The 22048-nt window shown below is 40.2% G+C and overlaps 1 protein-coding gene across 4 annotated transcripts in view; it reads right to left on the bottom strand.

Moving 5' to 3' along the window:
* LOC128303789 (heterogeneous nuclear ribonucleoprotein R) overlaps positions 1-22048 on the bottom strand; it is a 44540-nt gene that overhangs the window by 2334 nt on the left and 20158 nt on the right. The window contains exons 5-12 of one of the 4 annotated variants that reach the window (XM_053040870.1): positions 21774-22015; positions 17613-17748; positions 11188-11321; positions 10989-11117; positions 10764-10904; positions 10548-10654; positions 10298-10440; positions 3750-3951 (exon numbers count right to left, since the gene is read on the bottom strand). In XM_053040870.1, coding sequence (XP_052896830.1) covers positions 3750-3951; positions 10298-10440; positions 10548-10654; positions 10764-10904; positions 10989-11117; positions 11188-11321; positions 17613-17748; positions 21774-22015 — 1234 coding nt within the window. Of the gene's footprint in view, positions 1-3749; positions 3952-5810; positions 6518-10297; positions 10441-10547; positions 10655-10763; positions 10905-10988; positions 11118-11187; positions 11322-15140; positions 15277-17612; positions 17749-21773; positions 22016-22048 lie in introns of those variants that run through there. The other 3 variants (XM_053040861.1, XM_053040853.1, XM_053040880.1) reach the window with 3 other exon arrangements.

Below are 22048 nucleotides of genomic sequence, written 5' to 3'. Positions count from 1 at the left end.
CAAGAAAACAACAATACTTTGAACATTAGATTATTTATGTTACAATGGTTCGATTTTACAACTATGTGTACAAATCTCTATAGTAGCAAAAACATTAACAATTATGTGTGCAGCAACGGATACAGTATCTTTCGAGAGGTGTCAGAGTGATTTAGAAAAAAAAAACAAGAATAGGTTTGACAAAATCACGCTGCACACAATATTTTCCTTTTTTCCTACTTACCTTGAATTGTGAAAATAAAGAATAAACGAAAAACAGTGCACAAAGAGCATATTACCAATAAAAAAATAATTAAACAAGCCACTACTGTATAATAACAATATGCTGCTCAAGATGCTGTATCCAATCATCAAGTAAATTAAAAAATTTACGTACATAAAAACTTTGTCAAAAAAGTTGGAAAAGGTACAAAAAATAACAAAAAAATAAAAAACTTTTCATCGTTTGTTTGCATTTGTCTCGCTAAGCGCCATTGTTACGTTATTTTTATGACCTTTTTGGATCCTGTAGCCTGCGGTTCAACTCTCTTCGGCATTTTTATGTGTTTGCATATGTGTGTTAGCTTGCAACTAACCAAGTGGTGACGTAAAGAAAGCAGGTCTATTTTCTTGTCACTTTATTGTTGTCGATAAGTTCCATTGTACATAATACATATTTGCATTGCTACTAAAAGGTACACATTTTTTCATGTCGCTTACGTATAAACCTGCCCTATAAATCTTGGTTAACATACATGCGCAAAGTGTCGTAGTTTGCAAATTAAGAAATAATAATAAACAAACAAATAAAAAATCATTAAATATGTTCTCTGCCACTGAATGTTTTTCCTGCGCGTCTCGCAATTAATTATTAATTGTATCGCTTCTAATCCTTATTATTAGCTATCGAATCGATTAGTATTAATAGCGCCGCCTGTCCCATTCATTTAAGCGGTCGGTTCTAGTAAATGGTCTTGCAGTGTTGTTTGCGTTCTTTGTTTTCTTCATTTGACAGAATCTCGAACCAGTTCTAACGGGCTTTGTAAACTATTGTTGTTTATTATTTCTTTTATGTACTATTAAAAATCATGAGAAGTGTTACTCGGTTGAAAAAGTTTTGTACGCTATTTTTATGTTGGTTTGCTTTGCTCTACTTTTATATCGCATTTCCTGTTTTTTTTTTACTAAATTAGCGCAAAATCTAACATCGCATGTGTGTGTGTGTGTGCCTTCCAGTATCGCCTGGTCACAAGACGATGAGTTGGAAGAAAGAAGATGGTGGAGCGTTACCCCATTCCTTAATGGCTGGTTTGGTTAATATTATAAAAAAAAAGCATTTGTATCATGTGCAGCAAATAACAATGGCGCAGATGACGAGGAAGAGGAAGGAGAGAGTGTGAAGGGGAAGCATTAATATACGCACAAATATCAAATAGGATTGTTGCTAAAAGAAGTAGAGGATAACAAAGTTAGTTTTGTCCATTTCGCATGGTGTAGGTAAATCTTGGTATTATTAGGCAAATGTGCTGCAGAATATGTGTTATTGGCGAAACGATTTCATGATCAGAGACGGAAATACCACGGTTAATTGGCAAAATTAAACGAAAACCATAATAGACGGAACTCAATGTTTAGAAGCAACTTGGAAGAAGCAACGGAAGGTCGGAAACACGATAATAGAAACATACACTAAGAAAGAAACAAAAAAGGATTTTTAGTAGTTTGCGCATGATGTCATGGTCCGAACAGGCGAAACTATCCGAATTGTAACAAGTGCCGGAAGTATGCTGCATGATTTCTGTGTGTGCGTGCACATCATAATGCTTTGGCTAGACATTGAAGGTTTTACGGATGAGAGAGAAAGAGAGAGGGAGAGTATGAAAACAAACGGTAAAGTCACATCCATTCCTAGAACAGACAAAAAGACCTTCTGGCAGATGTATCCATCGGATGTGTTATTCAGGCAGTTTGCTATATTCCCTCATTGGGAGCGTATGGAACTCATTCGTCTAATCGTTTGCAATATGCTACACCGTGTTGATATATGGTCGAATATTGAAGCAGTAATAACGCCGCCGCTATCACGCACGTTTGCATGTGTATCAGACCTATGAATACTAATCGATTCTATGGCTGTCTCTAACGCACCCTAATATGTCTATTAATTCTCTTGACAGAAACAAAAAAAAACACACAAATTGGAAACCCTTTCCTGCTTATTGGTACGCTTAACGTATGTTTAATTTAAGACGATCGTAGCTTATCTCTTAACCGCGCTTGTTTTACAACAACGATAAAATACATTTTTTGTTGCGCGACATCTTCTAGACATTTCGTTACGTATCTGCTGGTTGTAATTATCTATCAACAAGACGATAAAGCTATTTTATTTCCTATTTAATTGTATTGTTATTGTTATAATTCTCAGTGCGCTTCACCGATACGTTCACCGAATAGGTGGACAATTGAACAAATCCCTAACAATTGCCGAAGAGAGAGAGAGTGAGAGACAGATGTAAAATAATTCACCTCACACGTTGAATCACTTGTCGTGATATTCTGCCCCTTTTTTCCATCAATTTCTGTGATTTTGATAACTTTATCTCTTTTTTTGTTGTAATTACTAAAAGCACATATTTCTATCGTGTTGTGATTTCACGTGAAGCTATTCCATTGGATAATGAAAACGGAACCTCAAACTTGTGTGTGCGCGGTGACATTCCAAAAACAAAAACTAATAAATGTAGTAGTGAGTATACACGGAGCATGTAAACAATAAAAAACACACACATAATTCCATTTCTTATACAAAAAGAGTCATACAAATACAACAGACTTAATCATCTAGTGCGAACTAATCAGAATGAAATAGAAACAAAAACAATTCGAAATAGACGCGTCACAATCAATTTGTGTAAAACAGGAGGAGGGAAAAAAGATAATTCAATAAGGAAAAAAGAGAAAAAACAACAAATTTAATCAAATGATGCAAAAAATGAAAAATTTTATGCAATTGATAGTGGGGAGCAATAACAAAGAAAATAAAATACCAAGAAAACAATCCTGTAACACGGATACGTTTACGCCGGTCCACACTTTTTCGCACCAATGATAATGGGCGATGATACAGAGGATATATAGAATGTTTCTTCTTCTTTTTGCATCTTTCGCTATTCGCGATAAACAGTTTACGTTCGTTCGAGGGCTCTACCTTCGGGCTAATATTAAAAAATCTACCTCTGTGTACGACTATGCGTAGCAAAACAAAACTTAAACGCACGCTGCAGCCCTTAGAACGAATAGGAATTAGGACGAAGAAGAATATTACACTGTAGTGGCAGTAATCCTTACGAGCGAAGGTTAAAGTTATTCAAAATAGTACTAACTCTCAATGCTACACTCACACATACACACACACACATACACAGGTTTTATCTTTGCAGTAGGTGGTAGTTGTAGTAGTAGCTGTTTGTTTGTTGTTTTCGTAGATCGAGCTACGCGCACTAAGCGCACGGTTGTATCAGCGACACACGCATCGAATTAGCCGCATGGCGGGCGCTGTCATGTGTGTGTGTGTGTGTGTGTCCTTGCCATGGCCACAGTGGTTTTGTCGTTTTCTACTTTTCTAGTAGCTCCACGTGTGTATGTGTATGTGTGTGTATGAGGTTTGTTTTATGTATGCTTTACTTTACCGTAATGTGTATGTGTGTGAGTGTGTGGGTAGGGGAGGGGTTGTCGTTTTGCTTAAGACCGCGTGGGGCCGTCCTCACCTGGTATATTTGGTTTGACGCGCAGGGTGCCATGCACGCTGGGACGAGTTTGACCCAGCCCAAGGGCCACCTCCCCCGCGATTTGTTCCTGAACCCCCGCGGTGCCCACTAGCCGACCCGGTGGGGCCGCCCGGTGGCTGTTGTTGCCATGGTGCCCAGCGATTCGGCCATGTGCCATGGTTCCACGTCCATGACCAACCTCCTGGTACGAGCGAATTGCGTACGACGAGTGATGCGCGAGCATTCATCGGGTGTTTTTTTTTTTGTTTGGTTGTTTTTGGGAGTTAAGAGTTTGTAAATTTATGAGGTAGCGCAGGGTTTCATTGCGAACGAGGGATTAGTACAACACGCGCAGTGGTGTGACGCGATCAGAACATTCGACCGAAAGGGCGTTTTGTGTGTACGGCAATCATTAGTTTATGTTCCCGCGTATTGTTTGATTGTGTGCGCATCCACATTAAAGGGATTTTTTGTATTTTTTTTGTTGTTGTATATCATTTACACGCAATTTGTGTTTGTGCATCATTGCATTACACGTTGCCGTTTTCACATTTTTTTTTGTGTTGTTGTTTAGTTTGTATTTGAACGGTTTCAGATGACGATGAGGACGATACGTCGTTTATCGGAGGATGTGTGGTTGCGAGAGTACGAACGATCGAGATGTGTGCATTGTTAGACACATCGTGATAAGCGCGCGCGCAGTATGTTGAACCAGGTTTGTTTTTGTTTTTTTTTTTTTTTTTACAAATGGATGCCGGGTCGGTTGTTGCAGTGGTTTTTTTGGGTCGCGAGTGCAAAGTATTAGCAGTATTGTACGGCGGATTGGTGCGGTTTATCGGTATCAAACGCATCAGTAGTTCCACACCCGGGTAGTTCCAGCCATTCGTTTGCGGTAACATTAACAATAAACGTGGCGTACGCACACGCACGCGTACAGCGAATGCGCACGGGTATTTGTTCGTTTGTTTGGGTATTGGGTGCACAGTTTACGCGTTACAACATGGCATTTCGATACCGTACCGTTGCAACAGTAATTAGGGAGCATATTTAACATAAAAGAAAAGAGAACGAAAAAGAAAAAAAGAAGCAAAAACGCGTTAGAAATATAAAAAAACAACAACAACCAAAGAGAACGCAATAGAAATCAAATCAACACACTTAAATAATTGCCTTGTCATGGCCCTGCGCTTCGAACGACTGGTTACGGTGTATTCAACTTCATGAGAAATCATGAAATCGTTCGGGAAAAATGATTTTCTCCTTCTTTTTTTTTGTTTTTCAAAATTTAAGCGATAAACCAGATAAAGTTACATACTTTTCTGTTCTTCCGTAATTTCTGTAAAAAACGAGTGCGACTTTTCCTTACAATTTTTGTGTTTTGTTCCCTAAAGGTTTCCCTAGCGATTTTGTTTTGGTTTTGTTTTAAACGTACTAAAACGAGTCCATTAGGGTGCCGAAAACGTCGAACATATTTTCCAAATATTGACATAATTTTGCACAAGAAAGTTGTTAGCATTTCGTTAGCTTGGTTAAACAAGAAAATTGCCAAAAATCAAAACAGGAATGCCAAAAAGGTTTTTAATGATTTGCCATGGTTTCGATCGTTTTTGACTCGAAAAAGGAGCAAAAGACAGCTAAGCGAAAGGTAAACTGAAACATGTTGTTAAACACAAATGGGTAAGTTATTATTCAGATTTAAAAGTGACTCATAAGACCTGGACAGGAGGTACGAAACGTTCGATGGAAGTAGGGGAAATTAACTAACAAACTAATATGTAGTAACCTTAAGGAAGCGTAATATGTTAAATATGCAGTAACTTTAGATAGACGAACTAAAATAAAAGAAAAAGCCAGTTGTTAAACTAAAAAGCAGGGTAATGAAGCAGCAAAACCTGTCCGCTAGGACACCATAACTAAAAAGCGTTCGAAAAAAAAAACGGAAATATTACTCCAGCATCTACCGTAATCACAACAGCGTGTCGTGTAACGAGCCTGGCTCTCCATTACTTCAATGTTGCTTCTATGCAACGTGCCATTATCAAAACAGTGCATCTGTAGTGTATTGCATGAACTTGATTGTTTTCTCTCCTGGACGATGAACCGGTAGGACCGGAAGGCGAGTCCTCCCATACAATCAAACTAGTTATCAATAGGGTGATTTCGATATTTTTTGGTTTTTTTGGGGTAACATCCACAAACGCGCACACCGAACGGCGCTAATAAGGCAAGTATCGGCAATGGTAATTGTGTTTTGGAATGTGATGACAACAGCGTACCCTACTATCCCGTGCCGACATAACCAGTGGCATAACCGTCGGCAGTACCGTAATGTGTTCTCCGCCAGATTGGGTTGGGTTGGCTGCTAGATGACTAGAATAGCTTCAGTCGGCGCCCAAGCGCACCCACCGCACTGCTACTGTTGCGTGCTCCCGCGGCGGCAATGGCTGCAGCGGCAGCGGCACTATGGTGATGATGGTGATGATGATAGTTGTGGCTGTGATGATGCGATGGTGCATGATGGTGATGATGATGGTGACCGGGACCGGTGGTAAAGGCAGCGGCGGCGGCGGCGGCTGCTGCTGCTGCAGCTGCGGCCGCCGCCGTCGCACTCGATGCGTAGTCGAGATAGTACTCGCCACCGTCGCCGTAACATCCACTGCCGCCTCCACGGTAGTAATCGTCGTAGTACGACGATGCCTCATAATACCCGGAGGATCCCATGCTCCGGTGCGCGTAATCCGCGTACCCGTACGTATCGTAGTCGTGCTCTGGCGTGGTCCCGTGTGTCCAAGAAAATCAATCCGTCCCGAAAGAGTAATGGTGTCCATAGAAAGCCAAAGGTAGTACGCAGTCGTACGAGTGTATTTGTGTTTTTGTGTTTATTCGTGTTTGGTGTTGTGGATGTTCCGTTCCGCCCAGATGAGATGGTGAGAGGAAGACACGTCGATATTTATGGTGGCAAGTAGGTTCAACACGCACAAGCACCCCCGAAACACACAATGTTACAACGGTGGGCCCAAGTGATTTCAACGCCCGGGAAGAGTAGTTTAAGGAAGAGTAGCGAGGTAGCGCACCACACAGTAGAGCATGTTTTAAACAAAAAGACGGCAGCGAAATCAACAGAAAAGGAAGATAGAAACAGAATAGAGCGATAGATACCAACGAATGCACTTTTCGCCCAACATTAGGATGATCGGGGTGTGTGTGTGTATGTGTGTGTGTGCGGTCGTGTACTCAGAGCATCGTAAAGGCATGAACGTAACGGTGATACGGTCCAATTGAAGTCGATGGCCACGCTGTGACGGTACACGAGGCGCGCCAGTGTGCGGTCGCGTGCTTTTGGTCATGTTTTGGGTGCGCGGTCGCTGCCGGGCTGGCCTCAGCGTTACGTCCATTTGCGACAATACGCGTGCAAAATGCGGCCTGTACTTTTCATAGCGAGTTTGGAAATTTTGCCCACGGTATGGTCCTAAAATGTGAAAAATTTAGAATGCATAGTTTCTGTTTTTTCTTGTCCTTGCGCATATGATTTCCGCTTGCGTTCTTCTAAAAATTTTGATTAATGGGAAAATTTTGAAACTTCAATACAGAAAGAAACCCGGAACTAGCTTAGTTTGGTTTTTTGTTGTTGTTGTTTCAACCAAGCTACAGTGAGCTTTTGGCCACAATTTAGAGGGTATTGGGACGTGTTGTTCTCTTCTCCCACCAGTAATTTTGCAGTCACTAACGGTTTTGTAACATTCACCAATAGCAAAACTAAGTGATACGTTCAAAAACGAAATTTGATACCAAAGAAATCGAAAATAAAACAAAGAACTTAAACGCACTCATAAGTGAGAAACCCCTAAAATTGGCTATCCGCTTGAAAAGCTCGCTAATCAACTACTTTTGCTTGCCTACGCATAACGTACGGAATAAAATGGGTGAAGTGTGGATCGTTTGTTCGTTGGTTTTGTACAAGAAATTTTACTTACCCAATAAAATACATGTTGGGATTTTATTTTTGGCAACCTACTTGCAAACTACTTGGTTCGGTTGTATGACAGTTTATCGGTTGTTGTATGTAACATTTTACTTTGTGCATTTTCAGGGGGAGTTTCGCAATTGCACCACAGATCGATGCGGGAATGTTGGGAGCGCAATTACGTACAATGTAATAGAAATGTAATAGAAAAAAAAATCTACTCATGCAATACACACATTACAGCTACGTCTTGATTGTGATGCTCACTACCGTAGTAGTTTCACTTGCTGGATAAATGGCACGATTGAATGTGGAACCGGTGGAAGGAAGTTTGGCAAAAATGTTTACCGAAAATTAAAAATAGAGTTAGACCGGAGAAAGAGAGAAAGGTGGCAGTGCCATATACTTCTTCCACAGGCGATGGTTTGCTTCCGTGTGGCAGGACAGATTTTGCACTTTAGCTATTGTGTACCTTAAATTAAGTGTTCTTTTTTAGCGCACGAGCGTTTTTCGCCACCTGGCCGCATATTACACGGTTTAATTGCTTAAATTTTTGATGGTCAACCAATAATAGGCGTGCGCGCTCTGTTCAGTATTCTCCAGAAGGGATGCGAAAGGGATATTGTTATGGCATTTATGAAGCGAAATGGTTTTGCAAGTTGGCATCTGCTCTGTTTCATTAGATATGGTTACACTCCAGCATTGATGGCACTATATAAGTTGATATCCTACCTAAGAGGTTCGCTAGTTTACTGCGCTACGGCGTAAGGGTAGGAAGGTGAGCATGAGCTATATTTACAAAGGTTTTATGTTTGCTGTTCTTTACAATCTTGGCACATCATACCTACGCAACAACTACATTTAAATATTGCTCGTTTTGTTCTTTTGTTTTTGGTACAGGTTACGCTTCTCATTGCAACATAAAAGGTATAATAATAAACAACAACAGTTTCCTTTTGTTTAGATACTAGTTTTTGGTGTGAACCGGGCTGTACGTCAAAGGTGATCGTCAATTGAATACAAAAAAAAACGTCATGCAGTATGGGCAATTTCGATTTCTTCATACGAAATGGGAATCATTGCTTTGGCCAGAACGGATTTTTCCGACGTGGATTTGGACATGGAAGAGTTACAGTCGCTACTGGTCTGCATAAGTTCTGGGCGTTTGCTACGTGACGCCCAGAAGTGATTGTCGCTAGTCAGCACACACACCCACACACTCACACAAGCACGATGGAAGAAAATTATCGAAAGCCTAATTGTTGCTCTTGCAGTGTGCGTGCGTGCGTGTGCGTGCGCCCTTTAGAAGGACATTACAATCAAAGAAGAAACGGTTCAATGCAAAAGAACTTTGGGGTTTTGGCTGGTGTGAATGCTATTGGTGTTTAGTTTAGGTACATGCAGTCTGAATAGAACCGTTCAGGAGGAGCACGGTTGGAAGTGAAGAAAACAAACTATCCAAACTTCATGTCCAAACTTGCTTTCATTACACTTTGTACAACTGCAATATGTGTCGTATCGTAACTGTACAGTGTTCTCTCTCTGTACCACTGGGACGTTCAGGAGTAGTATATGAAAACACAACGTTAACACATAAAAGGAAGACATAAGGCATAATAAAAGAAGGAAACTTAATAGTTAATAATAATAATAAAAAAAAACAAAGAGCATTACAGAAAAAAAAAAATTTGTTTCGTTTTTGCTTGACTTTGCATCAAAATAGAATTTTAAAACAATTGACCTGCGCTTCAATTTTCCGTGTATGTGTGTGAGCCTTTGCATTCAACGACTAATTTGTTGTGCAATTTTAAGAATATTTTTAAAATGTAACTTTATGATTTGTAACGGTCGCATATAGGGGCAGTAGAGAGAAGATACAAGATAATTTGGAATCATTTCGTGCAAATTACAATCATGTCTGTATTGTTACCACCAGGCGCTACTAAACAAGTAGCATTCATTTTTGCACAGTTACTGTTTCTTTCTCGATTTTGTGTTCAAGTCAATCAGGGAGTCTCATCGATGTAATCTTATTTTTTTTTGTTGGTTCTTTACTGTTGTTTGCCGATCTACTGCATTTCGGGTCCTTTTGCATCGCCTTAAGACTGCATACAAAATGGCGTATAACGCACATACACACACACCACACACCCATATACACAAACACACTCATACACGCTGCCGTGGGTCTGTGTATGTGTGCATGCGTGTGTGCGTGTGTGTGTGTGTAGGTATATAACAAATGGTTCGTTTGGTAATTACTAATTCGTTTCGCTAGCGCCAACAATTCGGTGCCATGTTGCTTTTGATTTGATTTTCGCTAACGGTTCAACTATCAATTAGTACAACAGTTTCGCAAATATTCTAGGGTTCCAATGTATAAAACAGTCGATTTCGATCATTACTCTTATTATGCATATCACTACGATAGGATCATTATAGGATACAATTGTATACAACACTGCCAATCGTACGGCACAAAAAAGTACAGATAGAATTGTGTGGGTTTGGTTTCGGTGTAGTATTTTTTTTTTTTGAGAGCAGCATAAAAACACTATAAATTGTGCGTATTTGTGTCACTTACCGTACTCGCCCCGGCCGCCCATCGGGCCGCCCCGCATCGGAGCACGCGGACCTCCCGGTCCGCTAGGCACTCGCATCGGTGGCATCGCACCGGGCATCATGCCGGCATGCTGCGGCGACATGCTGGGAAACGATGGAACCGTACTGTTATGGTGGAAGAGAGTACAAAATAAATGTTAAACAATACCGTATGGAACCATCGGCTGCAAACCACTGTGCAGTAAGGCGCGGTTTTTTGTTGCGATACTTACTTCACCAAGCCTATTCTAGTTTGCAAAAACTGAGTCATGCGCCTTTCACGAGCTCGTAGTATTTCTTCCTTCTTCTTTTTGTCGGACGGGGGTTTAGCTAGCGATACCTGGACGGATAACAGTGACAACAGCATCGTTAGTAATTGATGGGAAACTCAAAAAATAAACAATTGCGCAAGCAAATAAACTTCAACATTGGTGCATTGATCGGCTTACTTCTATGTTGGATCCACCGATCTCTTTGCCATCCAGATCCTTCATTGCTTTCACGGCATTGTCGCGATCCTCGAAGTGAACAAATGCGTAGTCTTTAATCTTCTTCACTCGCTCAACACGGCCGAACTGTTCGAAACTTTCCTGCAATGCGCAAAGCGATTAAAATGTAGATGCCAACTTCTCAACTCCTTGTTACACCCCACTCCACCCCCGTATGCTTCATACCTTCAGTTTTTCTTCGCTCGTGTCTTGTGTTAGGTTTCGTACGTATAATACTTTGACCTTGCTCATCGTTTGTTCGTCCGGTTCCTCCTGTGGGTCGGCCCAGTCTACTATTATATCACAATTCCATACCTGTGCAACAGAAATTGCTATTAGTGCACCACTTCAACATACGCTGTAAGTTGTTCTGCTAGTTTCGTACCTTTATCCGTCCGGTGCCTAGTCGCCGCTTCGCCAAAGAGGCTGCCTTGTGTGATTCGTACTCGAGGAAGCAAAAGCCTCGGTTCTTTTTCTTGTCGTCTGGTGAGCTATAAATAATTACCTCCACAAGTCCCGCTGTAATAATTTTAGATTGCATGTTTTTGTTTTGATTTTTTTTTTCGGGGAGGTGTTTTTGTTTGTTTTACAGTCGGTAGCGACACAACACATCAATTCACCAGATCAATGTTTTTTTTGTGTTTTTTTTTTGTTTGATAATGATCACGCGAGAATGGAGGGAAAACAAATAAAGAGAAGAAATCATATTAGTATCGGTACGACGTATTTAGATAGCATAAGTATGTCTTAATGCATACAGGGCGAGAAGATTAAGACAGTTAAGACTAGAGGGTAAGAGTTGAAATTCTTCGTTTCCTAATGTTTCCTTTTTTATTTATTTATTACGGTAGTCTACCATATGTAAACTGAACTGAGTTAAAAATTTCAAGCAAATTTTTGTTTCCACTGCTTGCTTCATCGAAGATCAGTGTGTTTTTTTTTGGAAATTTGTTTTTAGTTTAAATTTTAATCAGTTTCCGTTGAGCATCATTATCATGGGTTGTAGAGCAAAATGCAAGTACCAATTGGTTAATGCCTGATTACGGACGAAAACACACTGATACACCCTACTAGTGCTAGCGCACATTCCCTCAGTTCCGATTTGCTCCACTCATTCGCAGGGACTTCGTTTCTCCATATCGATTCACTCAACAGTTCGGTAATTTAAATTTTCGGTAGTTTTGGTTTGTTTTATCATAAGCAGCCAAATTCATTTGCCAAAATATGTATCTACTGATCATCAGCTGTTTGGGCACACGCGTCATAAACGCGCACTTATCCTAGGTTGGGTAAGGGGAGGGATTTTCAGTTGGAAAATAAACATACTTATGTTTCACGCATCTTACAACAAACAACTTGTGTGTGGGGAATTCTGGCAAATGGGAAACAATAACGGTTGGAGAGAAAATAAAACAAAACGGAAAAACGAACAATATCTGTGTGGTGGTGGCGGTGTAGTTTTGTATGGTTGGAAATTGGGATAAGAGAAGTGTACGGGTTAAGAAGAGAGAACACCGATGGAAAAAAGAAACGCACAGGTACGAGAGCTTTTCTTTGTTATATGATAAGTAGAGAAGGAATACAAATGTGTTGCATTTTCATACAGCTTCCTCTTTGAATGGTCGAACAGGGAGAAAGACTCGGAAGAGACAGTTTAAGAGCAATAGAGAGAAAGATAGAAAGAGAAAGTCGTGGATGAGGGGGAGTGGGGGGGGGGGGGGGTTGGTTGGTTGTAAGGGGGTTTGGGGTTGTAAAGGATCACAATGGGTGGCTAACAAAAACAAAACAGATATAATGTATCATCCTGCAGAACGTGATCGTTACACTAGACGGGAAAAAGTAGGGCAAAGCATGTACACAACACACCACTGTAAAGTGAAAACAAAAAAAAACGGAATAAACCGAATACATCGTATTTTTTGTTCATCAAACTACGCGCGACTTCAAAGCAAACTGTCTCCATCTATAACACAACAACTGGTGCGATGGTGGCGGTTTTGCTAAGAAATGTCTCCAGTCATTACGTGTTGAGAGGGAAGAAGGTACACCAAATGAATATCCGGATGGTCTGTACAGAGCTGTACTTGGTAAAGCTAGGCGCATTCGTACCGAATTCGGGGAGGGGGGGTGTGCAAACCAATTTTCATCAGCCATATCTGTAGGGTGTACGGAACGGGGATCGTTATTTACGTGCTGCTACATCAAGATGGCGCCAAAAAAAACCCCCGTTCCAGGTAGGAAACCGAGGCAGGCAGTAGCGAAGAGGAATTCGTTGTGGTGATCTCTACCTTTTGCAGTAGTGCATCGTTGTTGGAGCCAGATATGAGAAACATTGAATTGAATGCACCATTACCCACACACACACGCACACACGATCGAATCGACCCGTTTCAAGGGAGCGATCTCTCCGTTTTGGCACAGGCATAACACTTAGGAGCAAAGGGATGGACCAGATATTCGGAGGGATTTGTGATTCTTTTTTATGTTTATGTTTGGTACTGTAGCCAGACAATTCTATGATTGCCAAAAAAGGTTGACCAATTGAAAGCGTCTCAATCGAACATAATTGTAAGCACAGCAATGTCCAATTCTTTAAACTCGATCTCAGATTGTCCAACAATGTTCCTCGCTACGAACAGGCTTCGCCGAGCAAAGCCGAAAGCTAGAGGGATGTGTGTGTGTCTAATTTGGCTATTATGATTTTGGCAAATGAATTTGAATGTACATTGTTTTATATTTCCTTCATATTGTTTGATTTTTGTTTTGTTTTGGAGGTTTTGTTTTTAAATTCCGTACCACTTTTAAGTCGAAATTGTGAAGCTACAGAACTGAGGGGATGGAAATTTTGAATGTTTTACGCTTTATTTTTCACTTTCCATTCCGCTGCCGTCGTCGCCGAAACAATTTTCTTTTTTTTTTTGCCCTACTGTCACTTTGTTCTTTTTTGTAGTAGTTGTTTGTAGTTCTGTGGTGCAACCGATTCTATTATCCGTATTTGTTACTAACTGTTGTGCGCAACGTCACGTGTGCCGGACGCACATTCGAGATTTTGGCGAGTACCAAATCGACCGACATCGCACAGGCAGACGTGACATTACGGTTCACTCGGTTAGTACAGAGCTTTTTTTTCTTTGTTGGAATGTTGCATATTTACAGTTTGGACAAGAAATTTCAAATTTTGCAATACAAATTTTGAGAACACACACACACACGCGCACGCACTATAATTACGCATAAACAGACGAATGGTGAACGACGAAAAACCAATCGCAGCCTTTCTGAAAGGCTCTATATTTATCGCACCTCTCCCTTTTTTTTGCACGAGGCAGTACAGGGCAAGCATTAATGGTAGAGGGATGATATGTATTGCAGCAAGCTTGTAATGGGGTAGTAAAAGGCAAATACAAAATAAAACTCCACTCTAAAGCTCAGGCAATAGAGAATGATTTTTGTTTTGTTTTGTTTTGGTTTCACGCTATCACAAAATCACGCCAAAAATGAAAACTCGATGCTAACAAATCTAAGCGCACGCATACAACACACACACACACATACAGGGTTCGAGCTGGTTTTTCGTTTTTCATTTCGTCCTGATGCAGGTTTTTTTTCTTGCATCCAGTTCCATAATTCTATTGTTGCAGTAAAATCAATATGAAGAAAAATTCAAACTAAACCAATTGAAACGCATTCTTCCAACAGGAAAATCATAAACAAAACGATAACACATGAACAATAGTGTAATAAAAAAATCGGGAAATGCAATGAAACAAGAAAACAACAATCAAAATCCAATGCCAATCCGGAGCGCCAATGGGGGTTGGTGTAGGTTGGGAGGCTCGACCCAAAAAAATATGGCCTTGTTTTTGTTTGGTTTTTTGTTTCTGTGAGCAATCAGCAATAGCTAAATGGATTAGAAATACAACATCAGTGTGGTTTACAATTTCCTGCAGGAATATAGATTGTTGAATTGCTGTTGAATGGTTGTTGTTTTCTCGAACAGTAGATTTTGTTTGATATGTTCCAATTTACTGCGAGCGTATCGGAGAGCGGTGTACAAATAGTCGTGCTGTCGTAAAAAAATCTATGCCAATTCCAAAAACAAATCTACCACACGCATCCAATACTATTCCAATGGGGCCAACCGAATCGTCCAACATTCTCCTTTCGTACAAGTTCGATCTTTGGTTGATGAGTTATCCTTTACGCATAATGCTACTGTGTTGGTCTCGTAATTAGGTAATAAGCTGTTCGCAATCAACTGCTGTCGTCCAAAGTGTACTAACTTTAATAAGTGGGTAATTTTTTGTTTTCAGTTCCGTCGAACGTTTTGAAACTTACGTGCATGTTTCGCAAATTCCTCTAACAACTCATCGCGATCTCTATTCTTAGGAATATTGCCGACAAACAGTCGGTGATTGTTAAACGATATCGTTACACCAATCTTTTTGCCATTCCGAATTTCATAATCATTCAGCTGGTAGCGGATTATCGCAGTTGAAGTTGGTTTTGAGGGTTTTTTTTTTATTTGGAAGAAACAGAGAGAGAGAGAGACATTTCATTCACTTTCTGTGAGGTGACATCATTATTGTAAATGCTGCTATTGGGGTATGGGGGGTTGTTTTTTTTTTTTTTGATTGTGTGTAAAGACCAAATATCTATATGTTGATAAAAGGGTAAAACAGGAAAGCAAAACTCTATCTAGCAGAGTAAAGTTATGGAGTACATATGAAGCAGAAAATAAACAAAAAAATGACTGCATTTTGAGTGGCATAATATAAACAAAACAAAATAAACATGTGAACGAATGTGGGTATGATAAAAAAGCGCAATGGGGGATGCCTTAATCATTTCTGCCAAATAATGAGCATTTTAGAAAAATAAAATGGATGAAATTGAACAAAAGCTATTAGCTGAAGGTATGAAAAACGTTTCGTGGGATTAAAACTGAAAACATATTTAAATAATAACGATGGAATGGCTGGAATGGAGAGGAAAACTTTTAGATGATGGTATACTATAGCTGTTCTTCTGATCGATAGCGATGAGATGATAAGTGGTGTATGTAACGTAAGAGAAATAAAATAAATCAAGCACGTATACGCATTTTGCACAAAATGTACTTCTTAAATTTTGTAGACGTACAAGCGCAAAATTTTGTTTGTTAAATACCTTCTTTTTAAGGTGCGTTTTGTGTTTGCATTTCTTGTAAATTTATAATGACTGGAGATGTTTTGTTTTACGAGAAAAAAAAGAAGCCATTTATAACGTTAATATCCAGACACCAAAATGTTGTGTTGGAAGCAAACGAACACACGATGCCTTTACTGACAACGTGATACAACACAACGAAAACCCGTCGTTAGGAACATAATGTGTTATTCACAGAGTGCAAAGGAACAGAACGACACAAGTAAAACAATCGCACAGCTGCTGATTAAGAAACGATGCACATAACGTATAAATACTTAAAGAACATGTAGAGAATCAGTTTCGTCACGCATGTGTCGAGAAGAACCAAAAGAAAAAACAATGGTGGATGATGATCGTTTAGCTGCGGGAACTTAAAATTACGCTATTGGTGGATGGTCGATGGTCGGTGTAATAGTTGTGAAACGAGCATTTATGAGGTGATACGAGTATTGTGTGACGATTGATACGTATTGTGAGCTGGTAAGAACTAAAGGCGCATGAAGAAAGTAACACAAAACACTGCACGTGACTACTCAGTCTGTGTTTTGGGTCAGCACTGGTGGAAACCATTGGGCACTGGAGATGAAATTTTAACAGAAGACTTCCTGGACTGTTGAGAGTCGGAGTTACCGTGGAGGTTCACTTTAACCATTGTGAATGTGATAGTTCTCTGCTGACAAGCGGATATTCGACGAAAGAAATTGATGTTTCCATTGGGAAGAATTGTAATCGTATTTCCTGTGGCAGAACAGTTGTCGACCTACTGCATTTACAAAACTTAATTCATAAAGCTACAACGCTACCTCACCGGAAGCACAAATCCTGCCCAAAAGATGATGCAGCTGTAACGAAGATTTGCAATCAAATGGTTGATGCATGTACACGACAATGATACTTTTGCTAGATGAAAAGCGTAACGGAAATCAAAATCCTGGTTTAGGTAAGGTTAAGAAAATGGTTCCATATTATACTGATAATGCATAAGCTCGCAATTCCTAGCTAAGCATGTTTCCGGACGATGAAAAAAGCTTTTCCGAAATATGATGTACTATCGGACACAATTCTCGCTAGTCCTCTCCGGCATAGGAGGGTAGAGTGATCACTGTACATGTTATATTGAAGCCAGCGATTCAATGTACAGCTCAAACATGATTCCCTAGTTGGTCGAGATGTGGTGACTAGTGAACTTGTCATATTCTTATTTTATTGCGTGATCGGTTGTTCTCAAATTGCTGTGTGTTTGAAATTTCAATACCTTTGCCCTAGCGGCCGGTTTTTAGCGATCATGAGAGGTATTGCCATAAACTGTAACATTTCATGTCCACAGTTGCCTTTTTTCCCGGAAGGCAAACAGACAGATCTTTAACATAAATAACGGTTCACTATGAACGGGTTTTGTCCGATTGCATAGGTAACATAGGAAAATAATACTAAAAACTTAAAACAGAAGAAAAAGATACTCAAAACGTAATGAAACTCAACAGTAAAACGGAGGAAACGAAGAAAGGTAAACAAAACAACGTGTTGTTTTAGTACGTATAGTAAAGAATAAAGAATTAAACTAAAGAGAGTAATAAAATAATAAACAAAGAAATAAGAAAATTTTGAATCATGATTTACCTGTTAGTTTACCAAATTCATCTAAAATCTCTTCTTTTCCTTTAGATTTAGGTATGTTGCCTACAAAGAGGCGCAGATTCGGCACGCTTACATTTATTTTCAAACAATTGCCGGGCTTTATTTCATAATTATTGAGCTGTGGGGTAACAGATATGAGAGAAAAAATAATGTGATGAACAAAAGAGATGTAACAATTTTGACCGAATCGGTGCGCCGGAAAGGTGGCCAACAGCAGCCCCAGTTGGTGGCAGCAGTGCTTGGTTGGTGGTTCCGGCTTGGAAAAGACGGGTAATTGAGGAAGAGCACTTGAGTGCCGGTGATGGGGTTGGGAATAGAACAGAATCGTATTCAGTTAACGTGTGGGAGGAGAGAGGAAGACGTGGGAAAAAATTTTGAACTGATTCAATGGACAGCGGATGGGAAGGAGAAATGGTAAACTAAATAATACTAATACTTGCAGTGTACAAGAACGGAGTAAACAAGAATATTGGAGAAATGTGTCTAAGGACTATTCCTAAAGCGTAACTGAGTTGTGAGTTTACCATTGTGGCCGAAGAGAATTTATGTAGTACAGTGGAAGAAAAGTTACGAAAGATCGACTAGTAGAGCTATTGGAGTAGTAATTACAATGAGTCAAGTTTTTTCCGAAACATCTTAAAATCATGCGTGTGAGGAGAAACACAAATATACGCCCCTGTGTACCGCATACTTCACAATACTACTCCGTACTACATAATGCTTATGTGTGAACCGATTAAATATAATACTGCTATCCACACTAATCTGACAGGCTCAAAACATAGGTGTTCCTGCATTTTGGACGTTAAACTATTTGACATGTCAAGTGCATAAGATGAAATTATTCGGTTGTGTTTGAGGTAATGCTAGCAGGAATTTATTGGATTGGTTTGATATTTAACGTCCTTTTTTGTTAGAAACTTGATAATACATCAATCTCGTAAACAAGACATCAAATTTCGTCCAAAATATGAACTTTTGATGAAAAAAATGATCAGTTTGAATATCAGAGAAACCAATTCAAATCGAAATTCGGTTGAAAAAAAAACCCGATAATATTCATCTTGTACACCTGATATAATCAAACGGCAACAAATAAACACATCCTTGTTTGTACCTCGTTGTACAAGTTCTTGCGCTTGGGTAAATTATGACAACTTACGGTGTTGTTGTGTTTGAATATTTACACGGCCTGCTTTTGCTCGCAAGTTTAGATATCGATCGCACCATTACACACACCTTTCGCATCCGGTAGCACCGAAGGCAAACGGAAAGGAACCAACAGCAACAAAAAAAAAGGATAATTCAGCTGAAGCCGGTAATCAACTGCACCCGGCTGCAGATGCAGCTGTATCATCGCAAATAAAGCATTTAGTTTGAATGGGAAAAAAAAACGAACGGTACCAAAAAACCGTTCTTTAACAACAACAAAAAGTTACGTAAAAAGGAAAAACAAACCGTCGAGCATTCATTAGCAATTCTTGATGGCACACGGCGCACACACCATGTTGCCGCGCACCGTAAAAAGAACTGCAACTAATGGCAGCCGGTGCTAAATTGATGACACCGGCAGCAGCTGGTCAATGTGACCAAAAAAAAAAATGGGAGAAAGTTTGCATCCAAAATTGCAACCTTTCTCCACAGTTCACAGAACTGCAACCGGAACCGATTACTAGCGTATGGCGGCCACACACACGCGCGTGCGCACGCGATAGCTCCGTTAGGTTTGTCTTCGTCGGAAGTGCATCAGATGGGGGTGCATTTTCCTGCGCCCTGAGCCTTGAAATACAAAAGAGTTGGTATTGTTTTTTTTATATTTGCTTTGTTTGCGTATGCGCATAGGGATGGACTTATTTAGTACCGTTATTTCATCAGCACCGGGCACGGAAAACAGTATCGATGCGGAAATCGCATTTTGCGACCCCAAGAACAACACTCAATAGGGTAGCCACAGGGTATGGCACGGGGAACGGTTGTGTATGTACGTGTGATCGATATCTTCCGGTCGATGCTTGGATCGCCAAAAGCGATCGAACGCGTGCGTTCTGGATGTTGCAATACGGTTTCCACTAGACCCAAACAAAAAAAAAGCTTCTGCGTCGTTCGAAGGGATTAATCATATTTTGGAGAATTCTCTTTCGTTCCCTTTTATCGAACTTTACCTTTTCCCTATCGAAGCGTCCGCGAGGCACGTGCCTGTCCCGAGAAACGCACTGGATAGTCGATGAAAGTGGGCAACGATCGTCATCCAGATGATGTCGCTTTCTTAAAAGACTGTGTTTTTTTTTATGTAACTAAAAAGAGAAACCCATGACAAACGTCATCAAAGTGCCATGTGCAAACGATGCAACCGGACACAGATGGCAGAAGGTTCTGCCCATGTTTTTGTCCGAGCTGAATGCACTCTGTACCGGCACTAACGCGGAGAAAGCAATCCGCTTGTTTCCGTTTTGTGATGTTTCATCCTTTTCACCATGGGAAGGTTGTTGCACACAGCACCAGGTCGAAGGGCGGTTGGAACACAGTCAGCCGATGTAACGGTACAGACATCGTTAAAAGCTAAAAAGCCACCGTTGCAATCGAAACCTAACAGTGGAAGATATATTATCACATGATGCATATATCTCTATTCTAATCCTCGTTGGCAGCTCGTAAAGAAGTAGAGTAGGTGACCCAAATATGGCTTTATCAATACTGAGATTGTACTGTCGATAATTACCATTAGCTTCAGAAGCGTATATTTTAAACTGTGTTGCTCTTAGGACAGTCATTATTGTGGCAAAGTTTAAAATTTAATATCTTCATACACGAAGAGCGTTAGACTAGAGTTAAGAATTCACAACAGTCAATCAAAATTGATGTTTTATGTTATTTTTTGTGTCATTGGTGCCAATAGCCATAGTTGGAAAACCTACTCCTATTATGTGCTTTCCATATTGGTTTTCCAATTTGAGAACTTTTCCTTTTCAACTAAACACAGTTAATCACCTCCAATCGGTAATAAGTTGGTGTGTAAATATGCCATATTTTCTATGTTTTTTTTTCTTCTATTGTTGATTATTCCAATTACGAAATCAGCAGTGCCAAATGTTGGAAAAGTATGCCTATTAAGGTTTTATTATATGTGAAGCAGTACAAAAACAAACACGGGGGAGCCCACTAATGTTTCCTACCGGTAAAATAAACAACGACATACATTTATGGATAAATATATTTATACGTAATAGTTACCAATCACCTCTACTCAACACCATCATTGTATAAATAAAAAAAAACAGTAAAGTCCACCATTGCATAATGTTATAGGGGGATAAGTTTTTGCTTGATTTGGGGTTTTGCTGTTGTTTGTTCGAACAGTTTTAGCATGAGCAACCAGAGGAACCAGAAAACGGACTAAATTTTGCGTTTACCAAACACATGTTTTGCAAAAATTATCTTTTTTTTTCCTTTGTTTTTGGTGGTTATGTAGTAAAACGGGAACTTAAACTACATACTGTTGATGTTCCGATAGATATTAGTAGGGAACGGGCTTGTTTTCTTTTGTGTGTGCAAACGTATACTTAAAACAGAGATAACTACAGTGGGAGATGGGTTGGATATATACTACGATAGATGTTGAAGGATAGGGACAAACACTTGGGGATTCTAAAAACAATAACCATTAAACGATACGCGTTTGGGATGGGAAAGAGTTTTCTGGAAATAAACCTTCTGTTGGAAAGTTTGTAGGGTTAAAAAAGGAAAAAATAAGATGTAACTAGTATTGTGCTTATTTTAAACATTGAAACTAAAATATAAAGAAACGTACTACAACAAAAAGTTAACTTAAAAACGAAACGATTGGGATCTTACAAGGGATCGTGGAGTTGCCGAAAGGGCGACAAGGGTTTCCAAGACGAGCTATAGAAGTTGGACGAGGGAAAGCGAAGGGCAGAACGGGATAAAGGGTTGGGTTTGGAAGAGGTAGCACTTATACATGTAACTTTAAAACACAACTCACGCTGCTGGCCCCGGTTCTGGCCCCGGGGACCTGGATAGGGGGAGGGTTGTAGCAGGTCCCGGGTAACCGGAGAACAGTAGAGGAAAACAGGAACAATAACAACAAAAAAAATAGCAAAACAATCGCAAACCAAAACGACTTACCTCCCGCACGGCGTTCGAGGCCGCGTCCCGTGAGGTGAAGGTAACGAAGGCGTAACCCCGGTTGGTGCCGGTCATCGGGTCCATCATTAGCCGAAGGTCCCAGATTTTGCCGCACTTTTCGAACAGCGGGATCAGCTCGTCCTCGTACATATCTTTTGGTATTTTGCCACAGAACACTTCGCAACCGTTCCCGGGCGTGTTGCCCGTCCAGTTCGGTGGTGGGCCACCATATTTGCGTTGCCCTGAGGAGAGGGAGAGGGATGGGTGTGTAAAAA

Source organism: Anopheles moucheti, chromosome 2 (genome assembly GCF_943734755.1).
Source record: "Anopheles moucheti chromosome 2, idAnoMoucSN_F20_07, whole genome shotgun sequence".
Lineage (NCBI taxonomy): Eukaryota > Metazoa > Arthropoda > Insecta > Diptera > Culicidae > Anopheles > Anopheles moucheti.
This window is presented reverse-complemented; position numbering and strand designations above follow the sequence as displayed.